Below are 23,547 nucleotides of genomic sequence, written 5' to 3' on the forward strand. Positions count from 1 at the left end.
CTCTGGTGAATAAAAATAATTATGATAAATGTATGAAAAAGAAACTAATTCCAAATTCTGTAATAATTTTAAATATTGTGACTTAACCACCTTGTTCTGATAGAGCACGACTACTACTTCCTCTAGGTCAACCCATCCACTCACTAACTGAAGAAAAAAGAAAAGAGTGGTTGGCAGAAAGACGTACTCCTTTTCATATGAAATGTTAGAAACCTCTGTTATATGCCCTCAAAATTGCACAGGCCAAGAATTAAAAAGTGCCCTGTTAGTGAAATATTTAAGACCTATGGCCGAAGTGTTCAGCTTCTGTTACCTTTTGATCCAAATCTGAAGATAAATATTGATCATGGGTGAATGGATGTGTAGGATATAGGAACATTCAATTTATTATTTTGGATCTACATACACTTTACAAGGAAAAGTTCCAGCAGCTGGGAAAGATGACTGGCTACTGTTGTATGAACACAGAGAACTAGATGGTAATCTATCAAATATGAATCATCACTATAGGGACAAGTATATATCCAATAGTTTGCGATTATGGATTGCTGCAACTGGGACTAAATTTATGCTGCCTTACATACAGCAAATGTATGTGAAAGGATGGAATTCCAGTGATTTTTGCAAGCAGAATGATGGTGATATGTTGCATTCTTGTTTTGAGAATATGCAAAATGTTGCAAGTTTATAGAGTTTCATAAAGCACTTCATATAAAATGAGGGAATTAAGTTGTTGAATGTTTAAATACTTAACATATTTTAAAACTTTCAAACCTTTTTGAAAATAAAATTTCCGAAATCCACCCACATATTTAAATCTCTGAAAACTTATGTATGTAGAAAGTTTTCTTTCTTTCTCTCTCCCCCCCCCCATTTTGTGTGTGTGTGTGTGTGTTAACTTTTAATGACATTGAAGTGAACGTCCTGAGATGAGCTGGCGATGACACACACACAGTTTCGTCCCCTGGCATAACTTTAGCTCTGGATGATAAATGCATATGGAGGAGTTAGTGGAATGAGAATTCAAGGTATTCTGAAGAACGCTGTAAAGTACATGTGCAGGAAACAGACTAGATGGTGTAATATGGTTGGTGTTTATGATAGGTTAGATCTTTTTGATTTTATAGTAGTAATATACATGTTGTTTTCAGTGCATGCATTTAGCTATTGTTGGCGGAGAAAAGGTTTGGTACATGTAAGCCAGTTGAGTTATGATTATTATGATGCACTACGTTGTGTGGTTAGGATAGTAGTTAATCTTCTTACCGATTGAGCTCTTGTCAGTGTCACTATGGCTATTTGGTAACAGTTTTAGTATAGGTGAAATAGATGGCTGTGTACTGCTTGCATGAAATCACGGCGGCTACGAAGCCAGTAGCATTGAGTTGCACAGCTAAGTTGTATCAGTCATTACGGTCATTACATTACGACTTGTTATCTGTGATCGACCGCAGCGACGGTGAGTTGCAAACATGGCTGGAGCCGGCAGGTCTGGTGGGTCGGTATTAAGCCAATTGGCATATTCTTTAGGAGCCCCTGAACCAGCACTTCGTTTATTGGTGTCAATTCTGTTAGGTAATGTAGAAGTACAAGAGTGTCATGTGAATTTGATCATATATAGGTGTAGAGTATAAGTAATTTGCAAGTAAAACTTTGTGACAGGAGGTTATCTTGAAGTTTTTCGTGTGCATCGAGTATAGTTTCTGTGGTACCCACTGGATTAATTGAATGCTTGGAACGTAATTTCAGGTTATCCACTGGCTTTAATACACAGATACACTTTGTTTGGACAACTTCAATATCAACACCTCTTTTTTGTAGTGAGTGGTTTAAGTATTGGATACTTCAATTATGGTAAGTATCAAGGACTTAGTTTTATTTGTTTAGAGGTGATCACATGGGAGTCGGTATCGTCGGTATAGCAACGGGCGACTGGTTCAATTCCCGGAAGTGCAAGATTTTTCCCTTCACTGCAGCGTCCAGACAGGCTTTAGGGGTTCACCTAGACTCCTTTTTCAATGGGCACTGGAGGTTCTTTCTCTGGGGTAAAGCGGCAAGAACAAGGAGGCCTACCACCTGTGAAAAAATGATTATGAAACTGAATAAGAGGCCTGGGCCCTGAATGGCCTGGAAGAGCCACTGAAAGAAAAGTACATTATAATACTATTTTGAATTGTCTCATTCTGGTCTGCTGCACTATTAAGTTAGAAAATTAATAGAAGTTTCCGTCCAGTGCGGCAATATAGGTCACATCACTTTTATTATTCTTGCCTTACATGTTTCGGTTTAAATAAACCGTCATCAGAGGCACTTTTCATATGGCAGGAGACACTGTTGATTAAGCTGGTTTGATGTTCACTTTCAGTTGTGTTATTCACAGATGTATGTTTCGTATTATTGTAGGTTTTAGTTACGATGGCACTCGTCGTATAAACATGCAGAATAATTGAGTATGCCAATAGGCTATACGCAGCACAGAAATTATCACTTTTCCCACAGTAGATTTCTTATGTTTGGATTAATCACTGTTAAACTATTTAAAATTTAATTCAAGTTGTCGTAAGTCGTCGTTGGTTGTCAATTCTTCCCGTGTATGGGAGTCGTCATTCTTGGTGGTCTGTGGGCTTATACGCGTTATAATGTTACGTGGGTGCTGTGTCCTTTGTCCATGGGAAGAATTGACAACCAACAACGACTTACGACAATTTGAATTAAATTTTAAATAGTTTAATCATGATTTTAACCAAACATAAGAAATCTACTGTGGGAAAAGTGATAATTCCTATGCTGCGTATAGCCTATTGGCATACTCAATTATTCTGCATGTTTATGTTTTTATACAACAACGAGTGCCATCGTAACTAAAACCTATGACAATAATACGAATCATACATCTGTGAATAACACAACTGAAAGTGAACATCAAACCAGCTTAATTAACAGTGTCTCCTGCCGTATGAAAAGTGCCATGTAAGGCAAGAATAATAAAAGTGACGTGACCTCTATTGCCGCACTGGATGGAAACTTCTGTTAATTTTATACATTATAATAGTGTTACAGTAGTATTTTTTCAGGGATAAGAATCTAATCTGATTATCTGATCCACTTTTTTCACCAATTAATTTGGATAATTGTTGTTCTACTGTACTTGCAAGCATTGCTACGTAAAACTGAATTTATTATTAACTGATATTGGAATTTAGTAAACTGAATATAACATTTTGAATAAAATATGACATGGCAGTTTATACCTCTTCTTTAATTTTAGGTTGGGAGATTTTACATTCAGTCACATCAGTGTTGGTTGTATATGGCATCTTGAGAATCATTGGTGGCACATTAATCTCTGTCATATGTGTCTTTATATTCACAATGGCCTATCTTCTAGCTGGTGAGTTTTCTGAAGATGATAACAATGTTATTAATTTCACTGTGTGATATTTATATGGTACATGTAACAATTGCATGAAATTTTCTTGTTAGGGGCAAAATAGAATTTCAGCAATTTTTCATGGTTCTGCTGCTGCGTTCATGTTGCTGGCATCATATTTAATATGTTGTCAGTCTGTTCTTAGGCATTGTGCTAATCAAAATTCCTAAGGATACTGTACATTCTCATTAGAACAAAAATATTTTGAAAGGCTGTCCAGAAGGTTGTAACTACTTTTTATTCGTCATAATTTTCTACTGATCCACACTAGATTATAGTTTCCTTGTGGCTGATTTGGTAATTATATAATGCATAAGTTTTGCTTAGTACTGATATTATATAGTCTTAATTGGCCACGCTGTAGCTCAAGCAGTTAGTCGCTGGCTTTCCACTGTGGCGGCCCAGGTTCGATCCCTGTTCTGGTCAAGTGGGATTTGTGATGGACAAAGTGGCACTAGGGCAGGTTTTCTCTGGGTACTTTGGTTTCCCCTGCCAATCTTCATTCCACCAAATTCTCTGTCATCATAATCAATAGGTACAATAGGCCAATCAGTGGCCGTCATGCCGAGTGGACCCAGTTGGACTCCACCCCCCACTAAGCAAATCACAGCTATATGCAGATACCAAATGTTGTGGTTGAGCAGTCAGCACACCTGCTTCAGATTTGTGAGGTCCCATATTTAAATCTCACCTTGGGTACCAGTTATCATGACACGTTTTATGTTGTTTTCACCAATTCCTCCAGATAAGTGTGGGGATAGTATCTCAGATCAGGCCATCATGATCTCTTCCTTCCACAGCGTTTCCATTCTTTATTCATCAGGCCATGATCTCTTCCTTCCACAGCATTTCCATTGCTTTATTCACTAATCCTGTCATTTAAAACTGTATAATCTGAAATATTGTCTTTAAATAAACCAGAAATGAAGGAATAAGCAAGTGCAAATATGTGACATGCTTCATGTAATCCATTTGTCCAGCAGTGCACTACTCAAGCCTACAGATGTGTTGTGATATATTGTCTGTAGTATATTATTAGCTCTGTAAAATTTTAATTATGATTTTATTTTAAAAACTGATTATTTTATTACTTTATGTTATACCTCATCCTAATCCTGTATATTTTCTTGATCATTACAAGATGTTATGTGATTAGAACTGAAATATGAAGTATCCAATGGATAACAGAAAAATTTGTTTAATGTGTTAATGTGGAACTTAAATAAACAGTTAATTTTTATTTTATTTATTCATTGGTTTATTTATTTTATTTTATTTTTCCTGATAAGCCATATTTCGAAGGATGCTCAGAATTATTAGACCAAAGGAAACAAGCCAAACTGCAGTGGTCACAGTCTCCACATGAAGTAAATGGGGATAATCTGAACGGTATAACACGTGAAACCAGCAGGCATTTCAAGAATAAAAAGAGGGAATTTCTGAAAGACAAAATGGATGAGCTTGCAACGAATAGTAAGAACAAGAACATTAGAGACCTGTACAGAGGAATAAATTACTTTAGGAGGGCTTACCAACCTAGAATTAACTTAGTGAAGGATGAGAATGATGATCTGCTTGCAAATTCCCACAGTATTTAGAATAGGAGGAAGAACTACTTCTCTCAGTTATTGAATGTACTACATATGGTCAGTGATGTTAGGCAGATAGAAATACAGTCAACTCTCGATTATCCGGGGGCGGATTAACCGGTTTGCGGCTTAACCGGGGCTTTTTTTTTTAAGTTTATATGTTGTTTAATATTCATTCACTTTTGTTTCACATGGTGAGTTTAACACTATTTTCGCACTAGTGTGAACCGAGCTCTGCATTATTTCGTCCCGTTATGCGAACACAATGTTCTAGGGTGGGGGTGAAAGAATGCAAGAATTTTTGGAAAGTTTCAAGGACAAATACACCGCCCCAGGTTATTTAACGGTACCATCTCAGTGTGAGAGTGCATTGTGAAAGTAAGTATCAGTTTCTTAATATAGATCTTCAAGTGCGTTAGCAAAATGTCGGGGTTTAAAAGGAAGCGTGTTGTGTTAAGTATTCAACAGAAACTTGAAATTATCAATCAGCTGGAAAAAGGAGCTGTAGTTAAACAATTAGCAATGCAATACGGTATTGGAGAACAAACTGTTCGTGATTTGAAAAAACAAAAGAATGAGTTAATTTCCTTTGCTTCGTCTTCTAATTCAAGCGGAATGAAGAAGAGAAAAACCATGAAGAAATCAACATACGATGATCTCGACAAAGCGATGCTGACCTGGTTTAATCAACTAAGGGCACAGGGAACAACAATAACAGGACCAGTTTGTGCTAAACAAGCTAAATATTTTTTCGAAGCACTTGAACTAGAAGGGAGTTTTGACGCTTCTTCCGGTTGGCTAACACGTTTCAAGCAGCGTCATGGAATACGAGAAATCAGTATTCAAGGTGAGAAATTGTCAGGGGACTTGTCAGCATCAGATCAATTTTGCACCAATTTTGATAGTTTTGTGAAAAGTGAAAATCTGCTGCCAGAACAAATCTATAATGCCGATGAAACGGGTCTTTATTGGAAATGCTTGCCAACCAGAACATTGGCATTTCAAAATGAAAGACAGGCTCCAGGTCACAAATCCAGTAAGGAGAGATTGACAGTCTTGTGCTGTTCTAATGCATCAGGAACACACAAACTAATACCAGTAGTTATCGGCAAAGCGAAAAGACCACGCTCTTTTAAAGGAACAGTAGCTTCAAGTCTGCCTATCCATTATTTTAACCAGAAAGTAGCTTGGATGAATAGAGCGATATTTAAAGAATGGTTTGATTTTAAATTCGTGCCTCAAGTTCGTGACCATCTAAAATCCCAAGGCCTACCTGAGAAAGCTGTGCTCCTCATTGACAATGCGCCCTCACATCCTAACGAAAGTCTCCTGAGGTCAGATGATGGAAATATTTTTGTGAAATATTTTCCCGCTAATGTTACCGCACTTATCCAACCAATGGATCAAGGAGTTATCTCAAGTATGAAGAGAATCTACAGATCAAATTTGCTACAAAAGTACATCGATGAAGGCAATGATCTGACGTGTTTCTGGAAGTCCTTTTCAGTATTAGATGCCATATACGAGATTTCAACAGCGTGGGATACAGTAAAGCCATCTGTATTGAAAAATTCATGGAAGAAACTGATGCCTTTCATCACTAATGAAGATGACGAAATCCATGGATTCACTGGATTCAGTGAAAATGAGATAGCCATAAAATTGACAAAAGTGGCTAACCAAGTTCATGGTGGTGAAGAAGTCAACGAGGAAAATATAAGAGAGTGGTTTAACTGTGACTCGTGTGAACCGGGCTTCGAAATGTTAAGCAGTGACGAAATCGTAACTTCAATGGGGGTGCAGCCAGAAGAGCGGGAAGAAAGTGAGAATGAGGAAGAGGTGGACAGTGTTGCCAGTAAGAAAGTATCACATGGTGCTGCGCTTAATCATTTGGAATCCTTACTAGACTATCTTGAGAGTGAAGAGGACAGTTTATTAAGTGACAAGCTAATATTACGTAGGCTTCGTACGGATATCCGTAAAAAGGAAAATGCCGCGAAAAAGCAAAAGACAGTATTAAATTATTTTAAGTGTTAAGTGTGACCGTAAAAAGTGCTGGATGTTGTTGAACAGTGATTGAAATAACTAATTCATACTGAGTGTAATGTAAAGAAAGTATTAAATAGGCCATGAGATGACATAGAAATGAGGATGAATAAATTTAAATACAGGTAGGTCTATAGTATTATGAAGGTATTAAAAGGTAAAAGGTAAAGTTGTTCCTCTGCTCAACGAATTAAGCCCTACGCCATTAAGGCGTGTGGGGGAGTGGATGTATAGATCCAAATTTTCTTGACCTCGGCACTAGTTGGAGGTGAGTGGTCAGCTTCACGCCCCGGCCGCTTTACCCCCGGGGAAAGAGCCCCCGGTACCCATTGGATAGGAGGTTGGATGGACCCCAGAGCCGGTCTGGACGATTTGGAGAAGTTAAAATTCTTGACCCTACCGGGACTCGAACTCCGACCCTTCACAGTCGTCCAGCCCGTATAATAAAATTTGGCTTAACCGGGTTTTCGATTAACCGTGACTTCCATCCCCACCATTAGCCCGGATAATCGAGAGTTGACTGTACCTACAGCTGAGCCGTTAATACCCGATCCTAGTGCTTTGAGGTTGAAACTGCTATTTCAAAGTTGAAAATGTATAAATTGCCAGGTAATGATCAAATTCCAACAGAACCGATTCAGAAAGGAGATGAAACAATAATTCTATCTGGAATAAGGAAAAATTGCATGATCAGTAGAAGGAGTCTATTATTGTACCAGTTCACAAGAAAGGCGATAAAACTGACTAATAATTATTATGGGATATCACTGCTATCAACTTCGTACAAAGTTGTATCCAATATTCTTCTTCCAAGGTTAAGTCCATACATAGATGAAATTATTGGGGATCATCAGTGTGGGTTTCGAAGTAACAGAGCAACTACAGATCAGATCCTTTGCATTTGTCAGATACTGGACAAATACTTTCCTATCCAGAATGGTCTAGAACGAGATGTTTTATTGTCACTGCTTTTCAACTTTGCTTTAGAATATGCCATTAGGAAGGTCCAAGAAAACCAGGTGGGACTGAAATTAAATTGGAGAAATAAGCTGCTGGTCTGTACTGATGATGTGAATCTACTGGGTTATAAGTAAAGAAAAACACAGAGACTTTAATTGACTGTAGTAAGGTTGTTGGTCTAGAAGTAAATGCAGAGAAAACTAAGTATATGTTGCTGTCTCATCACCAGAATGGCGAGTAAAATCATGTCGTGAAGATAAATAACTGGTGCTTTGAAAATGTGGCACAGTTCAAATATTTGGGACCAACAGTAGCAAATCAAAATTTGATTCAGGAGAAAATTAAGAGGAGATTGAATTTGTATAATGCTTGCTACATTCAGTCCAAAAGCTTTTGTCTTCTCAGCTGCTGTCTAGAAACATAAAAATTAGAGTATACAAAATTATAATTTTGCCTGTGGTTCTGTATGGCTGTGAAAGTTGACCTGTGAGATTAAGGGAGAAATAGAAACAGAGGATGTTGGAGAACAGGTTGCTGAGGAAAATGTCTGTACCAAAGAGAGATGAAGTGATGGGAAGTTGGAGAAATCTGCATAATGAGGAGCTTCATAACTTGTACTCTTCTCCAAGTGTAATTAGAATGACGAAGTCAGGGAGGATGAGATGGGTAGGTCATGTAGCACGAATGGGGGAGAAGAGGAATTCATTAAGGATATTGTGGGAAAGAGGCCACTAGGAAGAGAAATATGTAGATGGGCAAAGAATATTAAAATGGATCTTGGAGAGAGGAGATGGGTTGGTGTGGACTGGATCAATTTGGCTTTGGATACGGACCAGTGGGGTGCTCTCGTGAAAATGGTAATGAACCTTCAGGTTTCATAAATTGTTTTGTAGTTTTTTGAGTACCTGCATAATTGTCATCTTCTCAAGAAGGACTGAGCTTCAAGAAGTTAGTTAGTGACACCTAATTACATGCATAATTACACTGTTAATAATTCTTTAGCAGTTGTACAATGTTTAGAAATAGGCAAACCCACACTAAACTCAAAATATTGTCGCATGTCTGATGAGAGCCTGAATTCTGAAGCCAGCAGAGACGGTCATTGCTTGGGAACAGTTCTGTAAACACAACTGTTGCTAGGCTGTAACTCAGTGGACGTCATGTGACTACCTGCAGACTGCCTATCTCAGAACTAACTCAGAGCCCCAATTGGCTTTCCTTATAAAGCCTCTGCACAGACCCAGTAGAGAACACTGGTTCCAACGATTCCTCTATTGTTGCATGCATAATGGTCGCCACAGTATAGTAACATATCTGTTGGTGTCATCCCATGTTTACAGTGCTGTAACCTAGCAACTTGGGTCTTCTTTGATTCAACTATTCTGGCTTCAATGGACATGCCACAATATATTAATTGAACCTGCTCACACTGAGTACCAGGTGGGATTGGGTTCCGTAATAGGAAGTTTCTTGGTCAGCTGAAGAGCTATCAACCATTCAAATAAGTTCCAATATCACATACCTATGGGTAATTCATGGTGTCGATTGGGCTTTCATAGGCAGATCAGAGAGAGGGAAAGTTGAAAAGTACATTTGCATCACTGCTCTCCCTCCTTAAGGCTACTTGTCCCAAGTAGCTTACATATGTATTGCCCAAATTGACACACCCACATGCAGACGCGCACACAGAAACACAGCACTGTATGAAATATACAGTAAGACACATTACTGTAGTCTGTTAATCATATATTAGTAATATAAGTGCTTCAGCTGAGAAGTAGGTGTAAATCAAACAAATTCTTTCCTTGGCAATTTAAATTATTTTCTGTTAGTGAATAAACATTTCATTTTGAGAGGTAATTTGCTGTATAGTTTAATCCCAAAATAGTAAAGCTAATAAATAAATACCCATTGGCTAGAGTTAATGTGCAGAATTTCTTATGTTTTCATTTATAAGCATATGCCATACTTCTCTCTCTGCAATATTTGTAATAACTTTCTGTCTTATAACTGTTATAGATGATGTATCTGCAAATTCTATGGATGCATTTCATGTACTTAATATTCTGTTCCTACCTCACTGAAAACACAGTTTTCCCATTACAAATATTATTTAATGCTCTTTAGGAAAATAGTCACTGTTTATTCCTCTAATTGTTTAAAAATCCATAAATACTCTGTTTGCAGACTGCAGAGCTCTTTGATGTTAAAGCTATAGGAGCATGTAATGAAATACCTACTGTGCATGAGAAGTCATTCATATAAATGGCATTTGTTACGAGGGACACAGTAAGGCAGCCATAATTTTTAATGTGTCTCATACAACACCACATACAAAAAAGAACTGAAAAATAAGTTGGTCAATTTAAAATTTAGTTTCTTGGCATCCTTTTTGTGTAATTGCCAAAAGGCTTTGTTAAAATATTTCACAAAGAGCCACATGATCAAAATTAGGCTCAAGCTCTTGCCACTTTCTTTTTCAGCATGTGGAACCTTTTGAGCCATATTTGAAGTTTACTATTCAGTCCTGTGCATGTAAATAATATAAAACTAAAATAAAATAAATTTTAATTAGAGCTGAAAGTGCTGCACAGTGTCATCTAGTATCCACTGAAGACATTTTGCTCTGCATTTTGAAGTTTATAACTTTAATTATTCTATACTGCTGTTGTATTTATTTTACTGTTTTTTTTTTTAGTTCTGCTATGCTTTATTCTGTGAATTGTGTTTAAACATAGAACATAGGTGAAGAATTGTTGTTTATTGTGATGACTTCAAAACTACTGTGGTGTGTCAGTATTCTTGATCCTGTCTTTGTCAGATGATAATCACTCTCTTCTGTTTTAGTTTAATTTTTTGCTTTTGCTATGGACATAGATACAGCTTGAAATACATCACACTTACAAAGCCAAGGCTATGAAAAATGTGCCAGACATTAAAGATTCACTTTATATGTATAGAATATCTGGATATTTGTGCCAGTGGCCTAAAACTTGAAGTTCCTAGGTGAACATAGAGAAGAAGATAACCCTTGATATAATTTTGATGACACGTAATTTACACGAGAAACAAGATTAATGTTGGATGTGATGCGGCAGCATGGTGTTTGTGCCCATAATCATGTTTTCAATCATGTTGGTCAAAAGTTTATCAAGAAAATTTTTCTCCATGTGTTTATCCAGGAACTGCATAGTGGATTCTGTAGGTGTGGATATCCACACAGTTTCACTACATTGTGTTAAACTTCAATAACTTTTTCTGTGAAAACTGTGTCACTCAAAATTTTATCAGGGATATTTTTGTAGGTGTGAATGCCTAAATAGCCTGTACATTGTTTTTGCTTGTAGTGTAATATATGATTGATTGGTAAATTTACTTTTTAAATGTTCAATAGGAACAGGAATTTAAGCAAATTTATCAATGTATGGACCTCAGGTAACATTTCTGTATTAATATTTTTGGTAATTTTGTATCATTTGTAAGTTGGACATTAGATGAATACCTTGCTGGCCCCCGCCACTGATCATTTCAACTTATTCTAATATGGAAACTCAAGTGAGGGTATGTTGTAACATTGTGTGTGAATTCTGTATCATGAGATTATATCATATCAGGCACTACACCAGAGTGGATAAGTCCCCTTCTTTCCTTCCTTCCCCTTGGTGCTACAGTTCAGGGTGAGCCTTTGCCTCCTGAACAATCTGCCTCTATTCTTCTCTATTCTTCATCTTTCCTCCCCATCCTTCGCTGATGTCAGTTTCTGTTCAGTCCATCAATCTGAGGCTGATTATCTGTTTTCTGAACAATTTATTTTTTATGGTGTGAGGTTGTTAGCCTCACGCCCAACCCCCAACCTGGAGGACTAGGGTATCCCTCTTCGTCTGGCTCCTACCGATTCAGCTGTCCAGCATGGGTGACCTTACTAGTACGTATGCTACTGCTGGCATAGCTCTCAGGGTCTCAGGAGTACTCAAACCCCACCGCTGTGATAAGGTGGAGTCACCATCAGTGTGGACATCAGTCCCCACTATATTATAATGAATTGTAGCAAGGTATGAATTTCATTGTACATGTAATGTCTGATTTCAGGTTATTATATGACTGGCACAGAAACATATGATATTAAATGGAGTATGCCACAGTGTGTCCTCACACTACGATTAATTGGCTTAGCATTTGATCTCTTTGATGGGAAGAAGCTGGATGTAAGTTTTATAGTTCTTATCTAAGAAGCATATTTGCCCAGTAGAACATTCAAACCCACATTAATGCATGTTGTCATATGATGGATTGACTATAAATTGAGGTTTGGATTGGTAATTGGATATATTGAACTCTTAACAGGTACGTGTCTACAAGTAATTATAACCGTTGCATTAATTCTCACATTTTACTGTTCTCCAGATTACCAGTTGAGGCAAACATTCCCAAAATGTTTACATATTCACTTCTTTAACTAATCCTGAACTGGAAAAATAATTCTTGCACTTGCCTAATAAAAACCTCTTAATGTCTAATATAATTATCTTGTTATGTAATATTGTTGTTTAATAGACACTGTATTTTTATGTGCTGTTATTCCTGCATATGGGCGCACACAAACAGAACTACTGTCACATACAAAGTTGTTTTGTATTCAGGAGGAACTGTCCCAAGAACAGAAGAAGACAGCGCTGTCCAAAATACCATCTTTGCTTGAGGTTGCTGGATACACATATTTTCCAGCTAGTTTCCTGGTTGGCCCACAGTTTCCCATGAAAAGATATCAAGACTTTGTTGCTGGAATTTACAGACATGGGACAGAGGTATAACAGTATTCCTATATTAGTTGTTGCTTTTAAATTAATTGTGTAAGGCTTGTTCAGTAAACAGTAGAGTAACTTGTATATTTCAGTGGTAGTCAGAACTTGTTGAAAAACACAGAAACTTTAATTGACTGTAGTAAGGATGTTGGTCTAGAAGTAAATGCAGAGAAAACTAAGTATATGTTGCTGTCTCATCACAAGAATGGAGAGTAAAATCATGTCGTGAAGATAAATAACTGGTGCTCTGAAAATGTGGCACACTTCAAATATTTGGGACCAACAGTAGCAAATCAAAATCTGATTCAGGAGAAAATTAAGAGGAGATTGAATTTGGGTAATTCTTGCTACATTCAGTCCAAAAGCTTTGTCTTTTGTCTTTGCCACTTTCTCCAGGCCAAAAATATGGTGTACTTTTTATTTCACCTTCTCACACACAACTTAAAATCATAAAATTCACCTTTAATTTTAAAGCGCTGGTGCACTACACGATATGGTCATCATCAGGTGGTATGAAATTGATGATTTAAACTGCTGCGCTTCCATCAAATTATATGTACAAATTACACATAAGAAGAATCACCCAGCACCACAAATGCACGATACATGGGCCCATAAAAAGAAGGTGAAATTCAGAATTGCATACATTGATAGGAGTGCAGCAGTTTCCAAAATAAGTTTCAAAGCACCTGATGATGGCTATGTAGGTCAAAGCATGTAGTGCACCAGTGATTTAAAATTCAAAGTGAATTTTAAGATTTTAAGTTGCATGTAAGACAGTGAAATGAGAAGTGAAAGCAAGTGGCATGCAACTGGATGCTGTAGTACAATAATATGGTGTACCACTTAATCAGGTGTGTTAGTATGCTTTCTTTAAATCAGACTATTGTGAAATGCAAGAAATATTTACATTTTAAAAGAGAAATCACATTTTGTTGTATCTTGAATAGTATGCGTGTACTGTCATTAGGGTCAGAATGTACCATGCAAGGCATAAGTGCCACATGTCGATCAGTGAGTTAAACCAATATTTTATACAGGTGTTTTTTTTTTTTTTTAATGCTAGCACTGTCTAGACTATGTAGTATGGAAAAGTATGATGATTGATAAGTGGTGAATTGGATAGGATTTGGAAGGAAGCACATGTGGCATAATGAAGTACTATCCCAGCATTTGCCTGAAGGGACTGAGAAAAACTTCAATGAAACCTTGGTCAGGATAACCAGTGTTTCTGCCAAGGTTTGAACCCATCACGTGTTTAATACAAGTCTGTAGTGATACCATGAGACTAACCTGCTTGGTTTTCCATTTTTTTTTATCAACCGGTGTTAAGTAGAAAGCAGTCTTCTGGGATTTGGCACCGTGTATATGTGGTGTTAACCGACGTTTTGGAGGAACATCGGTTAACACCACGTGTGCACGGTGCCAAACCCCAGAAGACTGCTTTCTTCATAGTCACTGCCGTGAAAGCTTCAAATCTTACACGGTGTTATGTAATTTTTCTTTTTTTGTGTAATAATCTATATAGTGACAAAATTTTGCTGGTAAGTGGTAGTAATGGTCATGACGGTGGTGATGACAGTGGCAGTGATAATGGCCACATGGGCCGTGATAACAGAAGATATATTTCCAGTTGCATCTACATGCTGTTCACATACTATTGAAATAAAAATAAATAACGATAAGATAATTATATTCAGCATATACAGAGCTCCATCAGGTAATTCTGATTATTTTCTTAATAAACTAGACGTTATACTTAATTCCTTCTACAGACATAATTTGGAATTTATAATATGTGGTGATATTACTATTAATTACACTCAACTCTCGATTATCTGGGGGCAGATTAACTGGTTTGCGGCTTAACCGGTGCTTTTTTGAGGCTTATATGTTGTTTAATATTCATTCACTTTTGTTTCACATGGTGACTTGTAACACTATTTTCGCACTAGTGTGAACTGAGCTCAGCATTTTTTGGTCCCGTTATACTAACACAGTGTTCTAGGGCAGGGGTGAAAGAGTGCAAGGATTTGTGGAAAGTTTCAAGGACAGATACACCGCCCCAATTAGTCTCTTTTTATCGATCTTCAAGTGCGTTAGCAAAATGTCAGGGTGTAAAAGGACGTGTGTTGTGTTAAGTATTCAACAGTAACTCATGTGAGCCGGGCTTCAAAATGTTAAGCAGTGACGAAATCGTAAGTTAAGTGGGGTTGCAGTCAGAAGAGTGGGAAGGACGTGAGAATGAGGAAGAGGTGGACAGTGCTGCGAGTAAGAAAGTATCACATGAAGCTGCTCTTAATCATTTGGAATCCTTACTGGTCTATCTTGAGAGTGAAGAGAAGAGTTTATTAAATGACAAGCTAATATTACATAGGCTTTGTACGGATATCCGTAAAAAGGAAAATGCTGCGAAAAAGCAAACGACAATATTAAATTTTTTAAGTGTTAAGTGTGAATATTCGTAAAAAGTGTTGGAGGTTGTTGAACACTGTGATTAAAATAACTAATTCATACTTCAGTGTAATGTAAAAAAAGTATTAAATAGGCCATGAGATGACATAAAAATGAGGTTGAATAAATTTAAATACAGGTAGGCCTATAGTATTATGAAGGTACAGTATTACAGTACTACTTTTAATAAAATTTGTCTTAACCTGGTTTTCGATTAATCGTGATTTCCATCCCCACCATTATCCCGGATAATCGAGAGTTGAGTGTATATGGAAACTAGTAGCAAAAAACCCCAATTAGATGACATGTTAAACACATATAACCTAATAGGTAGTGTATGCTTTCCTACAAGAATTGTTAATAACTCTGCTACCTTAATTGACAATATATTTATTGATAATAGAAGAAGTTATACCATAAAATCATGTATAAATGGATTGTCAGATCACAGTGCCCAGCTTATAATACTTAATAATGCCCCTGTACCAAACATGACACCCGAGACTACGTATACTGGAAATATTAATAACAACACTATAGCAGAATTTCAATATCTGTTAAGCTTGGAACTTTGGGATAATATATTCAATAATAATAATGTTAAGTTTAATAATTTTCTCAATACACATTTAAGATGTTTTTATGCTTCCTTCCCAAAAAAGCCAATTAGAGACAAAACAAAAACCATAATAAATGGTTCACTAATGGGATAAGAATCTCATGTAACAAAAAGAGAGAACTTTTTTTATTAAGTAGATATAGTTGTGGGAACTCTCCCACATACTATCACGCTGTTGTGTAAATCACAAAATTTTGTTGGATAAACTGGAATTCTATGGAATAGAAGGTATATTTAAAACACTAATTAAATCTTATGTAACTGGTAGACATCAGAGAGTTGTTTTGGGTCATATAATTGATAGTAACAATACATCTAAGTGGGAAATAGTTAAATGTGGAGTCCCACAGGGCTCGATTCTCAGCCCCATGCATTTTTTATTTTATATAAATGATTTACCTAAAATAATAAATAAGGATAATAACATGGTTCTATATGCTGATGACACCAATATTATAATTACCGATACTAATAATGTAAACTTTGAAACAAATCTTAAATAAACTTTGAAAGATATAAACACTTGGTTTAATGTTAATTTACTTACTTTAAATTTCAATAAAACTCAATATTTAGAGTTTTGGTCCATAAATTGTAACACAGTGACACAAATGAATTATGATCAGGAAAGTATCTCCAGCGTAACAGAGACTAAGTTCTTTGGTTTCATTATTGATGATGTATTATCTTGGAAATGGGGCACGCGGTAGCGTAGTGGTTAAGGCACTATGCTACAAGTCAGAAGGTCATTGGATTTTTTCAATTGACCTAATCCTTCCGGCCGCACTATGGCCCTGGGGTTCACTCAGCCTCTAACAGAAATGAGTGCAGGAATTAAATAAATAATTTTCCTGGTGAGTAAAGCGCGGCCAGCACGTAAGGCTGGCAACCTTACTGCATCTTTGAGCCAATTGTCTAGATAATTTGGGACCCTCAAAGTCTCACAACCCTATGGGCCTTCATGGCCTGTTACAGGGATAGCTTTACCTTTTTTACTTTTTATTGTCTTGGAAACAGCATATTGACCTAGTGATCAGTAGATCACATCCTCTGTGTGCTATGCATTGTGAAATATAAACCATATTGTGTCATTTGCAGCGTTAAGGCCAATCTACTTTGCTTATGTACACTCCATCATGAGTTATGGTATAATCTTCTGGGGTGGCTCCTCACATGCCAGGAAAGTGTTTATCTTGCAAAAGAAAATTATTAGAATCGTAACGAACACTAAACCTAGAGATTCTTGCAGGGATATTTTCAAGAACTTGGAAATTATGACGTTATATTTTCAGTATATATACCTACTACTTTTATATATAATTAATAATAAACATTTATTTAACTTTAATAATGAGATTCATGAATATACAACTAGATCCCAAGGTAATTTACATGTACCTAGTGTGAATACTTCAAAATTTAATAAAGGAGCGTATATAACAGGTATTAAGTGTTCAGTCATCTTCCACGATCAATAAAGATTTTGGTCAATGATGAGAAAAGCTTTAAATTTACATTAAAGGGGTTTTTATGTCATCATTATTTTTACTCTATAAATGAATACTTTCGATATAAAGAAGACAAAGGTTTGTAATCCAGATATTCTCTTGAATTGTTTGTTAGGTTGATTTTACACATGATGTATTACCCACTGACTAGTCGCTCGACATTTAAGGGTATAAATTTTATGGTAGTATGGTATTGTAATATTCTAATATTTAAATCCTGATGAAATATACTATATTTGGACTGTTAAATTAAGTATTTGTAGTTATGTGATCAAAATAATTGCATCGAACTTCTATATTATGAATATGGTGTTTTGTATTGATTTATGGTGGTGACAGCGATAATCATATATCTGCATAAATTTGATCATATTTTATATACAAATTTTGTATTGTGACTGTATTGCATGTTGATGGGTTCATTGTTTTTATGTATTTTGACCTGTTCTATATCCTATGGCATGCGTGACCTGAAAAGGATGTATGGAATTTAAAAAAAAGTAATTTATATTCATTATAACAAGTATTGAGCGAGAGGAGGCGGTCAGTTGATCAGATTTGTCTTTGCATTGAGGTGTGAGCTAGAATCTTCATGCTGAGAATAATATCTGAAAATAGGAATGAAATCTGCCATTCTGTTATACCCATTTCACTAACTAGTGAGGTACTTTGCTTAGTTAAATAATTGCAACATCCTTGGTGAGCACTGATAAGTAACTGTCATTTTTTCCCTTTTCAATATTTGTGATTGTATTTAGTATATTTTTCCCCAGAAATAACATGATTTATGAATAAAATGTATACAGTGTAATTTGTTCACCATATATTAAATTAGATCTTACATTATGAAGTTAACCCCATGGAGCATGTAATAAAACTAATCAGTGCCATGATCCAGGCTTACAAACTGTGTAGTTTCTCTTCATCAGGATTTAGAACAATGAGACACAACATGAACCGGTTTCTCACCGTATTGCTTCGGATTGCTACATAGAAGAAGTAATGTAGTTTACTCTATAGCCATGTTAACTTTTTGTTCTGAAGTAATGGTTATTTTCTTTTCAGACTCTCCAGACTAAAGAGCTGCCAGATTGTTTGGTGCCAGGACTGAAGCGTGGAGGTCTAGGTTTTGTGTACCTTGGCCTGTATCAAATTGGAACATCATTCTTTCCAGATTGTTACTTATTGGGTAATGAGTTTCAGGTAAATTTCACATTAGATCTTGTAGTTAGTGTGCTTATATATAAACCAATTTCCTAATCACATTCTGAAATTTACCATAGAACTTTCTCTTTATTTTTCTTGCTAAACTACTTTTCTCAAAGATGTCATACACGTTCCAGTGCATATCTCACCTGGCATTTCAGCAAAGGGAACAACATGACTCATTGAATCCTTTTCATGCAGTTCCAATGCAGTACACTAGTGGGAGTGGAAGCAACATGGTACTTGAGTTATAGGAGTCCACTGGCCTTTAACACATAACCTGTCATCATGGTATCCTCTCAACAATTTTGTGTGGAAATTGAAAAATCTTTCACTGATAACTGCTTAATACTCTTGAAATCAGTTAATCATACTTTGCAACATCACCACTGATCACAATACTGCAGTTACTCACTTTACTTGAGTAAGCTGCACTGCATCCAACTGCACTTGACTACTTTATATTGTTCTGCACTGAACTAAGAACTAAAAAACTGACAGCTGATGACTGAGTGACTGCACTGCTTACACCATTTTTATGGGCATGTCACCCTAAGGGAAGAGGGCATGAGGTGGTGTAGTTGGTTGAGGCACTGTGCTACAAGCCTGAAGGCCGTGGGTTCGATTACCAATGAGATCATTGGATTTTTCAATTGACCTAATTCTTCTGGCCCTGGAGTTGGCTCAGCCTGTAACAGAAACGAGTGCCGGTAATCTTCCTGGGGGTAAAGGTCAGCTGTTGCATAAGGCTGACAGTTTCACTGCCATTTGTGAGCTGATTGTCTAGAAAATGTGGGAGTCTTTTCACACAACCATATGGGCCTCCATGGCCTGTAACAGGGATAGCTTTTCCTTTACCGTAAGGGAATTTCTGAGTCATTCAGTGATGACCTGTGTCCTCATTGTCAGCCATTTTGTTTCCCAAACATTGAAGGTAGTAAGAGAGGTGCATGCATGCCTGGCATCATGGTCACATCATGCTCAGCTTCCACACCATTACCAGTACTGTTCTATGGATGATGTCATGCTAAGACCTGGGTACTGCTCTCCAGTTGGCATGATTTCACACCTAGGCCAAAGAAAGAGTTAAGAACAAAATTATACTGAATTTTGCCAAAGTAATTTTTGTTTGAATGATTATATTTTTGCATATTTTAACTTTGATAATGTGTGTCAACTGGGCTTTTGTAAGGTTCCATAGCAACATACCAACTGTAAACTGCTCAAGGAAGACTCTCTCATGGTGAAAGTTGTGGTGGATGCTTAAATAATACTGTGTAACATTATTAGGGATGATAGCAGGTGTTGTAACACAGCTTTGTATGGAAATAGATTTTTTATCCCTAATTACAGACAGTTTTTTTGTTGTATTCATTCATGAACTAAAATTTAAAACAACGTTGTTTAAGAAACTAATATATTTGATTGACATACTATAAAATAATTTCTTGCAAGATAACCTAGATAGACAAATTAAAATTTGTTTATTGAAACCTATATTAAGGTCCAAACGTTATCCGATACATTTCCTGCTCAGAACGATCTGAAGCAGGAAGATGCTTTCTTGTCTTTGTTTTTCAGTTTTGCTTTAGAATACTCCATTCAAAAAGTCTGTGAAAGTTGAAAGAAACTGGACTTGAATGGAACATGTCAGCTGTTGATTATGCTGGCAGTATTAATTTATTGGTTTAAGTGACAGTTACTGAGAAGAAAAATATGGAAACTCTGTACTGGACATTAGGAAATAGAGAAACCCAAGAGTATGCTCATGTATGCAAGACAGAGTTATAATATAAAGGCAACTGACTGCTAATAAATTCTTTCTAAAATATGGGAAAGTTCAGATGGTTGGGAATGACAGTAAGAAGTCAAGATTACATTCATGAAGATGTTACAAGCAGATTAAATTTGAAGAATATTTACTACCACTGAGTTCAGGATCTTTTATCTGCTTATCTCCTTTCTAAAGACTGAAATATGCAAAACTGTAACTTTACTTTTTTCGTTTTGTCGGAATATGAAACTTCGTGTCTAATGCTAGTTAGGAAATTTGAGTGGGGGTGTTGTGGTACTGTATTTTGCGGTAAGGGATAGGAATTGGAAGACCAAGGAAATTGCATAATGAGGAATGTCATAATTTATACTGTATACCAAATATTAGGTATTCTATATCCAATGGTCGTTTCCCAGCCTGTATCTGGATCTATTTTTGAATTTGAAATAAATTGAATTGAATTGAATTAGGATGACCAAATGAAGGATGTCTTTTGGACATGTGGTGCATCTAGGAAATTAAGGATACAAAGTTTTAGTCAGAAAACCTTATTGGCCTGGGTAATTTTAAAATTGATCAAGAAGGAATAGAACATGAGAGTGTGGAACTGACTAATGATAGGACACTGTGGCAGACTCTTATGACCATAATATTGAAACTTTAGATTCTATAAAAAGCAAGGAATTTCTTTGCTAGCTAAGCAACTGTCAGCTTTCTAAGAATGTTTGAGACCACTCTCTCTGAATATATATATGGTATAAGAAATGAATTCCAGTTTTAAGATATTCATTATTCACATACAAACATTTTATTCAAATTTACCTTCTGACTTACTTTTTATTCACAGATGAATGTCTTAATTGAACAGAAATTTCAGTGTGTTGAAAAGTACTGCAAATTTTTAGGGCAATATTGTTTTACTCTGTTTATGATAATTGTAAATTTTGCTAACTGGTGCATGTGTAATTTTTTGTCTTATGTGTTTGTTTGGTTACAGGAGCTACCATTTTGGAAGCAGTGTTTAACACTTGGTATCTGGGGCAAGATCACATTATACAAGTATATTTCATGCTGGCTTATCTCAGAGGGTGTGTGCATCATAGCGGGTCTGACGTACAATGGCAAAGACTCGTCAGGCAAACATCAGTGGGATGGTTGTGCCAATGTTAAACTTCGAGTCTTCGAGGGAGCCTCCAAATTTGGGCATTACATCGCTTCATTCAACATCAATACCAACCACTGGGTGGCGCAGTCAGTAAACCTATTTTAATGTTACAGCAGTAGGAATGGTAGGAGTCTGAAAAATGAGAAACTTCAGGTTTGCATGAAGAGCAAAATTTGTAACAGACACTGATATAGAGTGCTTTTGCTATTTTGATTAATACCTGCATGTTTCTCTAATGTTGATCTACAACTATATGCAGATATTATATGACATATAACTTCTTACATTATTTCATTAGTTCATCTGTCCTGCACTGGAGGCTGTTTCTTCATGCTTGCTTACTATAGGTGCACAAAGAAATTTGGATATAGCATTGGAAAGAATCAGGACATAAGACTTTTGAGTTAACAGTCATATCCCAAGACAGAAGTAGTGTTTTATATAAATGAGGGAAATTACCCAGTGCTCCACAGTTGTCAGCTCACTGGATCTTATTTTTCTGGAATAGCTTCGACTTGGATGTATTATCATGTTTGTATGTTTAGTTACTATTTTTGTATTATTCACTAAAGTGGAACACCTGTTTGATGATCATACTTTAAGGGTTTCCTTCATGTAATCTTCAGTTTCAGTGATCCTGAACTAATGTCAGTGTTAAATTTCCTCCATTTAAGATTTTCCACAGTTTAATGTTCAAGTCAGCTGTCTCTAAAAAATCTTAAATAGGGGTTTCATTGTATATCTTGTTGGTGGGAGAGGTGTGGCAAGTTGATTATGAAAATAACAGGTTATTGCACAGGGTGTCCCAGAAGGAAAGGTCAATATTCTGGGAGGTCATAGTATCGGCCATTGTAAGCAAAAAAATGTGTATATGTATATGTGCCCTATTCCGAACAGTTTCCAAGAACTGTTTTGCCTACAGTTCCAAAAATGTTGATATGAAAGAGATAGATAGTACATACTGTTTTAAATAGCCGGTGTTTATTTTTTGAGTGACACGGTTGGTACAGTTAACCTAGTATAATACATTTTTTAAAATTCCACCATCAACATCAGTACACTTTACAGCTCGTTTGTGGACATGGTGTATTGGTCATCTGTGTACTGTACAGTAAAATAGCTCCTGCCTCCATCTTTGGTGTAATAGGAGATTACAGAATAAATCTTTTTCCATTCTTTTATCAGATTTCTTTGATGCAGCGTCATGGATTTTGATACTTTAGGACATAAAAATGAAGTTCACTCATCTACTATTCTAATTGAATAAAAAAATTATAAACCTGAAACTCTTCAGGACAACATTCGTCCCACTGCAGGTATGTTCACCTCTGATATCACCCATTTGGGAGAATTTCTGACTAGAAAAAAGTCCATGTTTCAGAAGTTTCAGAAATGTAGTTTCCATTTAGGATCATGTAAGTTCACAAATGGATGGGTTGTCAATCTGCTACAAGAATTCACAAATTAATTCAAAGATATACTTGTGCAGTATTTGAAATATGTTAATCACTGATATTCTGAAATTTTTGTATGTGAAAGTGAATGCAATGCAGTTCTTTGAAATTGTGCAAAAGACAGTCACTAATAATACATTATGGGGTAGGCCAGAAATTGCATTAGTATGTGTAATTACCTCAAGTCACATATAGAAAATGTCAGCAAATTCATCGCCACAAGTGTAAAAAAATTACACTACCCAGAAATCATGTGTTTTACCTCCATGACATGGTGCTTAAGCACAGGGACATTATGTCTACTATATTTACAGATAAATTCAGGTTTTTCCATTACTTGTTATCCAGTACAAACATACTGTCACGTGGTGTGACTAGAGATGAGGTTTGGACTGGTAACTGGATTTATTGGTCACTTATACATGTAACTGCAAATAACTACAACAGTCTCACTGAGTTACATGCTCCAAAGATCAGTGTAACTACAGCAGACAAAATCTCAGTATTTACTAGCCGTTGCTTGGTAGTGGCTTCAGCTGT

At 36.3% G+C, this 23,547-nt stretch overlaps 1 protein-coding gene across 3 annotated transcripts in view; it reads left to right on the forward strand.

Annotated features, from left to right (window-relative positions):
* The first annotated feature begins 1,444 nt into the window (after positions 1-1,444).
* LOC111861705 (lysophospholipid acyltransferase 5) overlaps positions 1,445-23,547 on the forward strand; it is a 55,440-nt gene continuing 33,337 nt past the window's right edge. For all 3 annotated transcript variants that reach the window (XR_002842295.2, XM_033750431.1, XM_023846484.2), the window contains exons 1-7: positions 1,445-1,575; positions 1,750-1,854; positions 3,269-3,391; positions 12,115-12,230; positions 12,666-12,830; positions 18,474-18,611; positions 21,386-21,639. Coding sequence is in view for 2 of the 3 variants with exons in the window: in XM_033750431.1 (XP_033606322.1) it covers positions 1,473-1,575; positions 1,750-1,854; positions 3,269-3,391; positions 12,115-12,230; positions 12,666-12,830; positions 18,474-18,611; positions 21,386-21,639 (1,004 nt within the window). In the remaining variant the exon portion in view is untranslated. The remainder of the gene's footprint in view (positions 1,576-1,749; positions 1,855-3,268; positions 3,392-12,114; positions 12,231-12,665; positions 12,831-18,473; positions 18,612-21,385; positions 21,640-23,547) is intronic.

Source organism: Cryptotermes secundus, unplaced genomic scaffold (assembly GCF_002891405.2).
Source record: "Cryptotermes secundus unplaced genomic scaffold, Csec_1.0 scaffold235, whole genome shotgun sequence".
Taxonomy (NCBI): Eukaryota; Metazoa; Arthropoda; class Insecta; order Blattodea; family Kalotermitidae; genus Cryptotermes; species Cryptotermes secundus.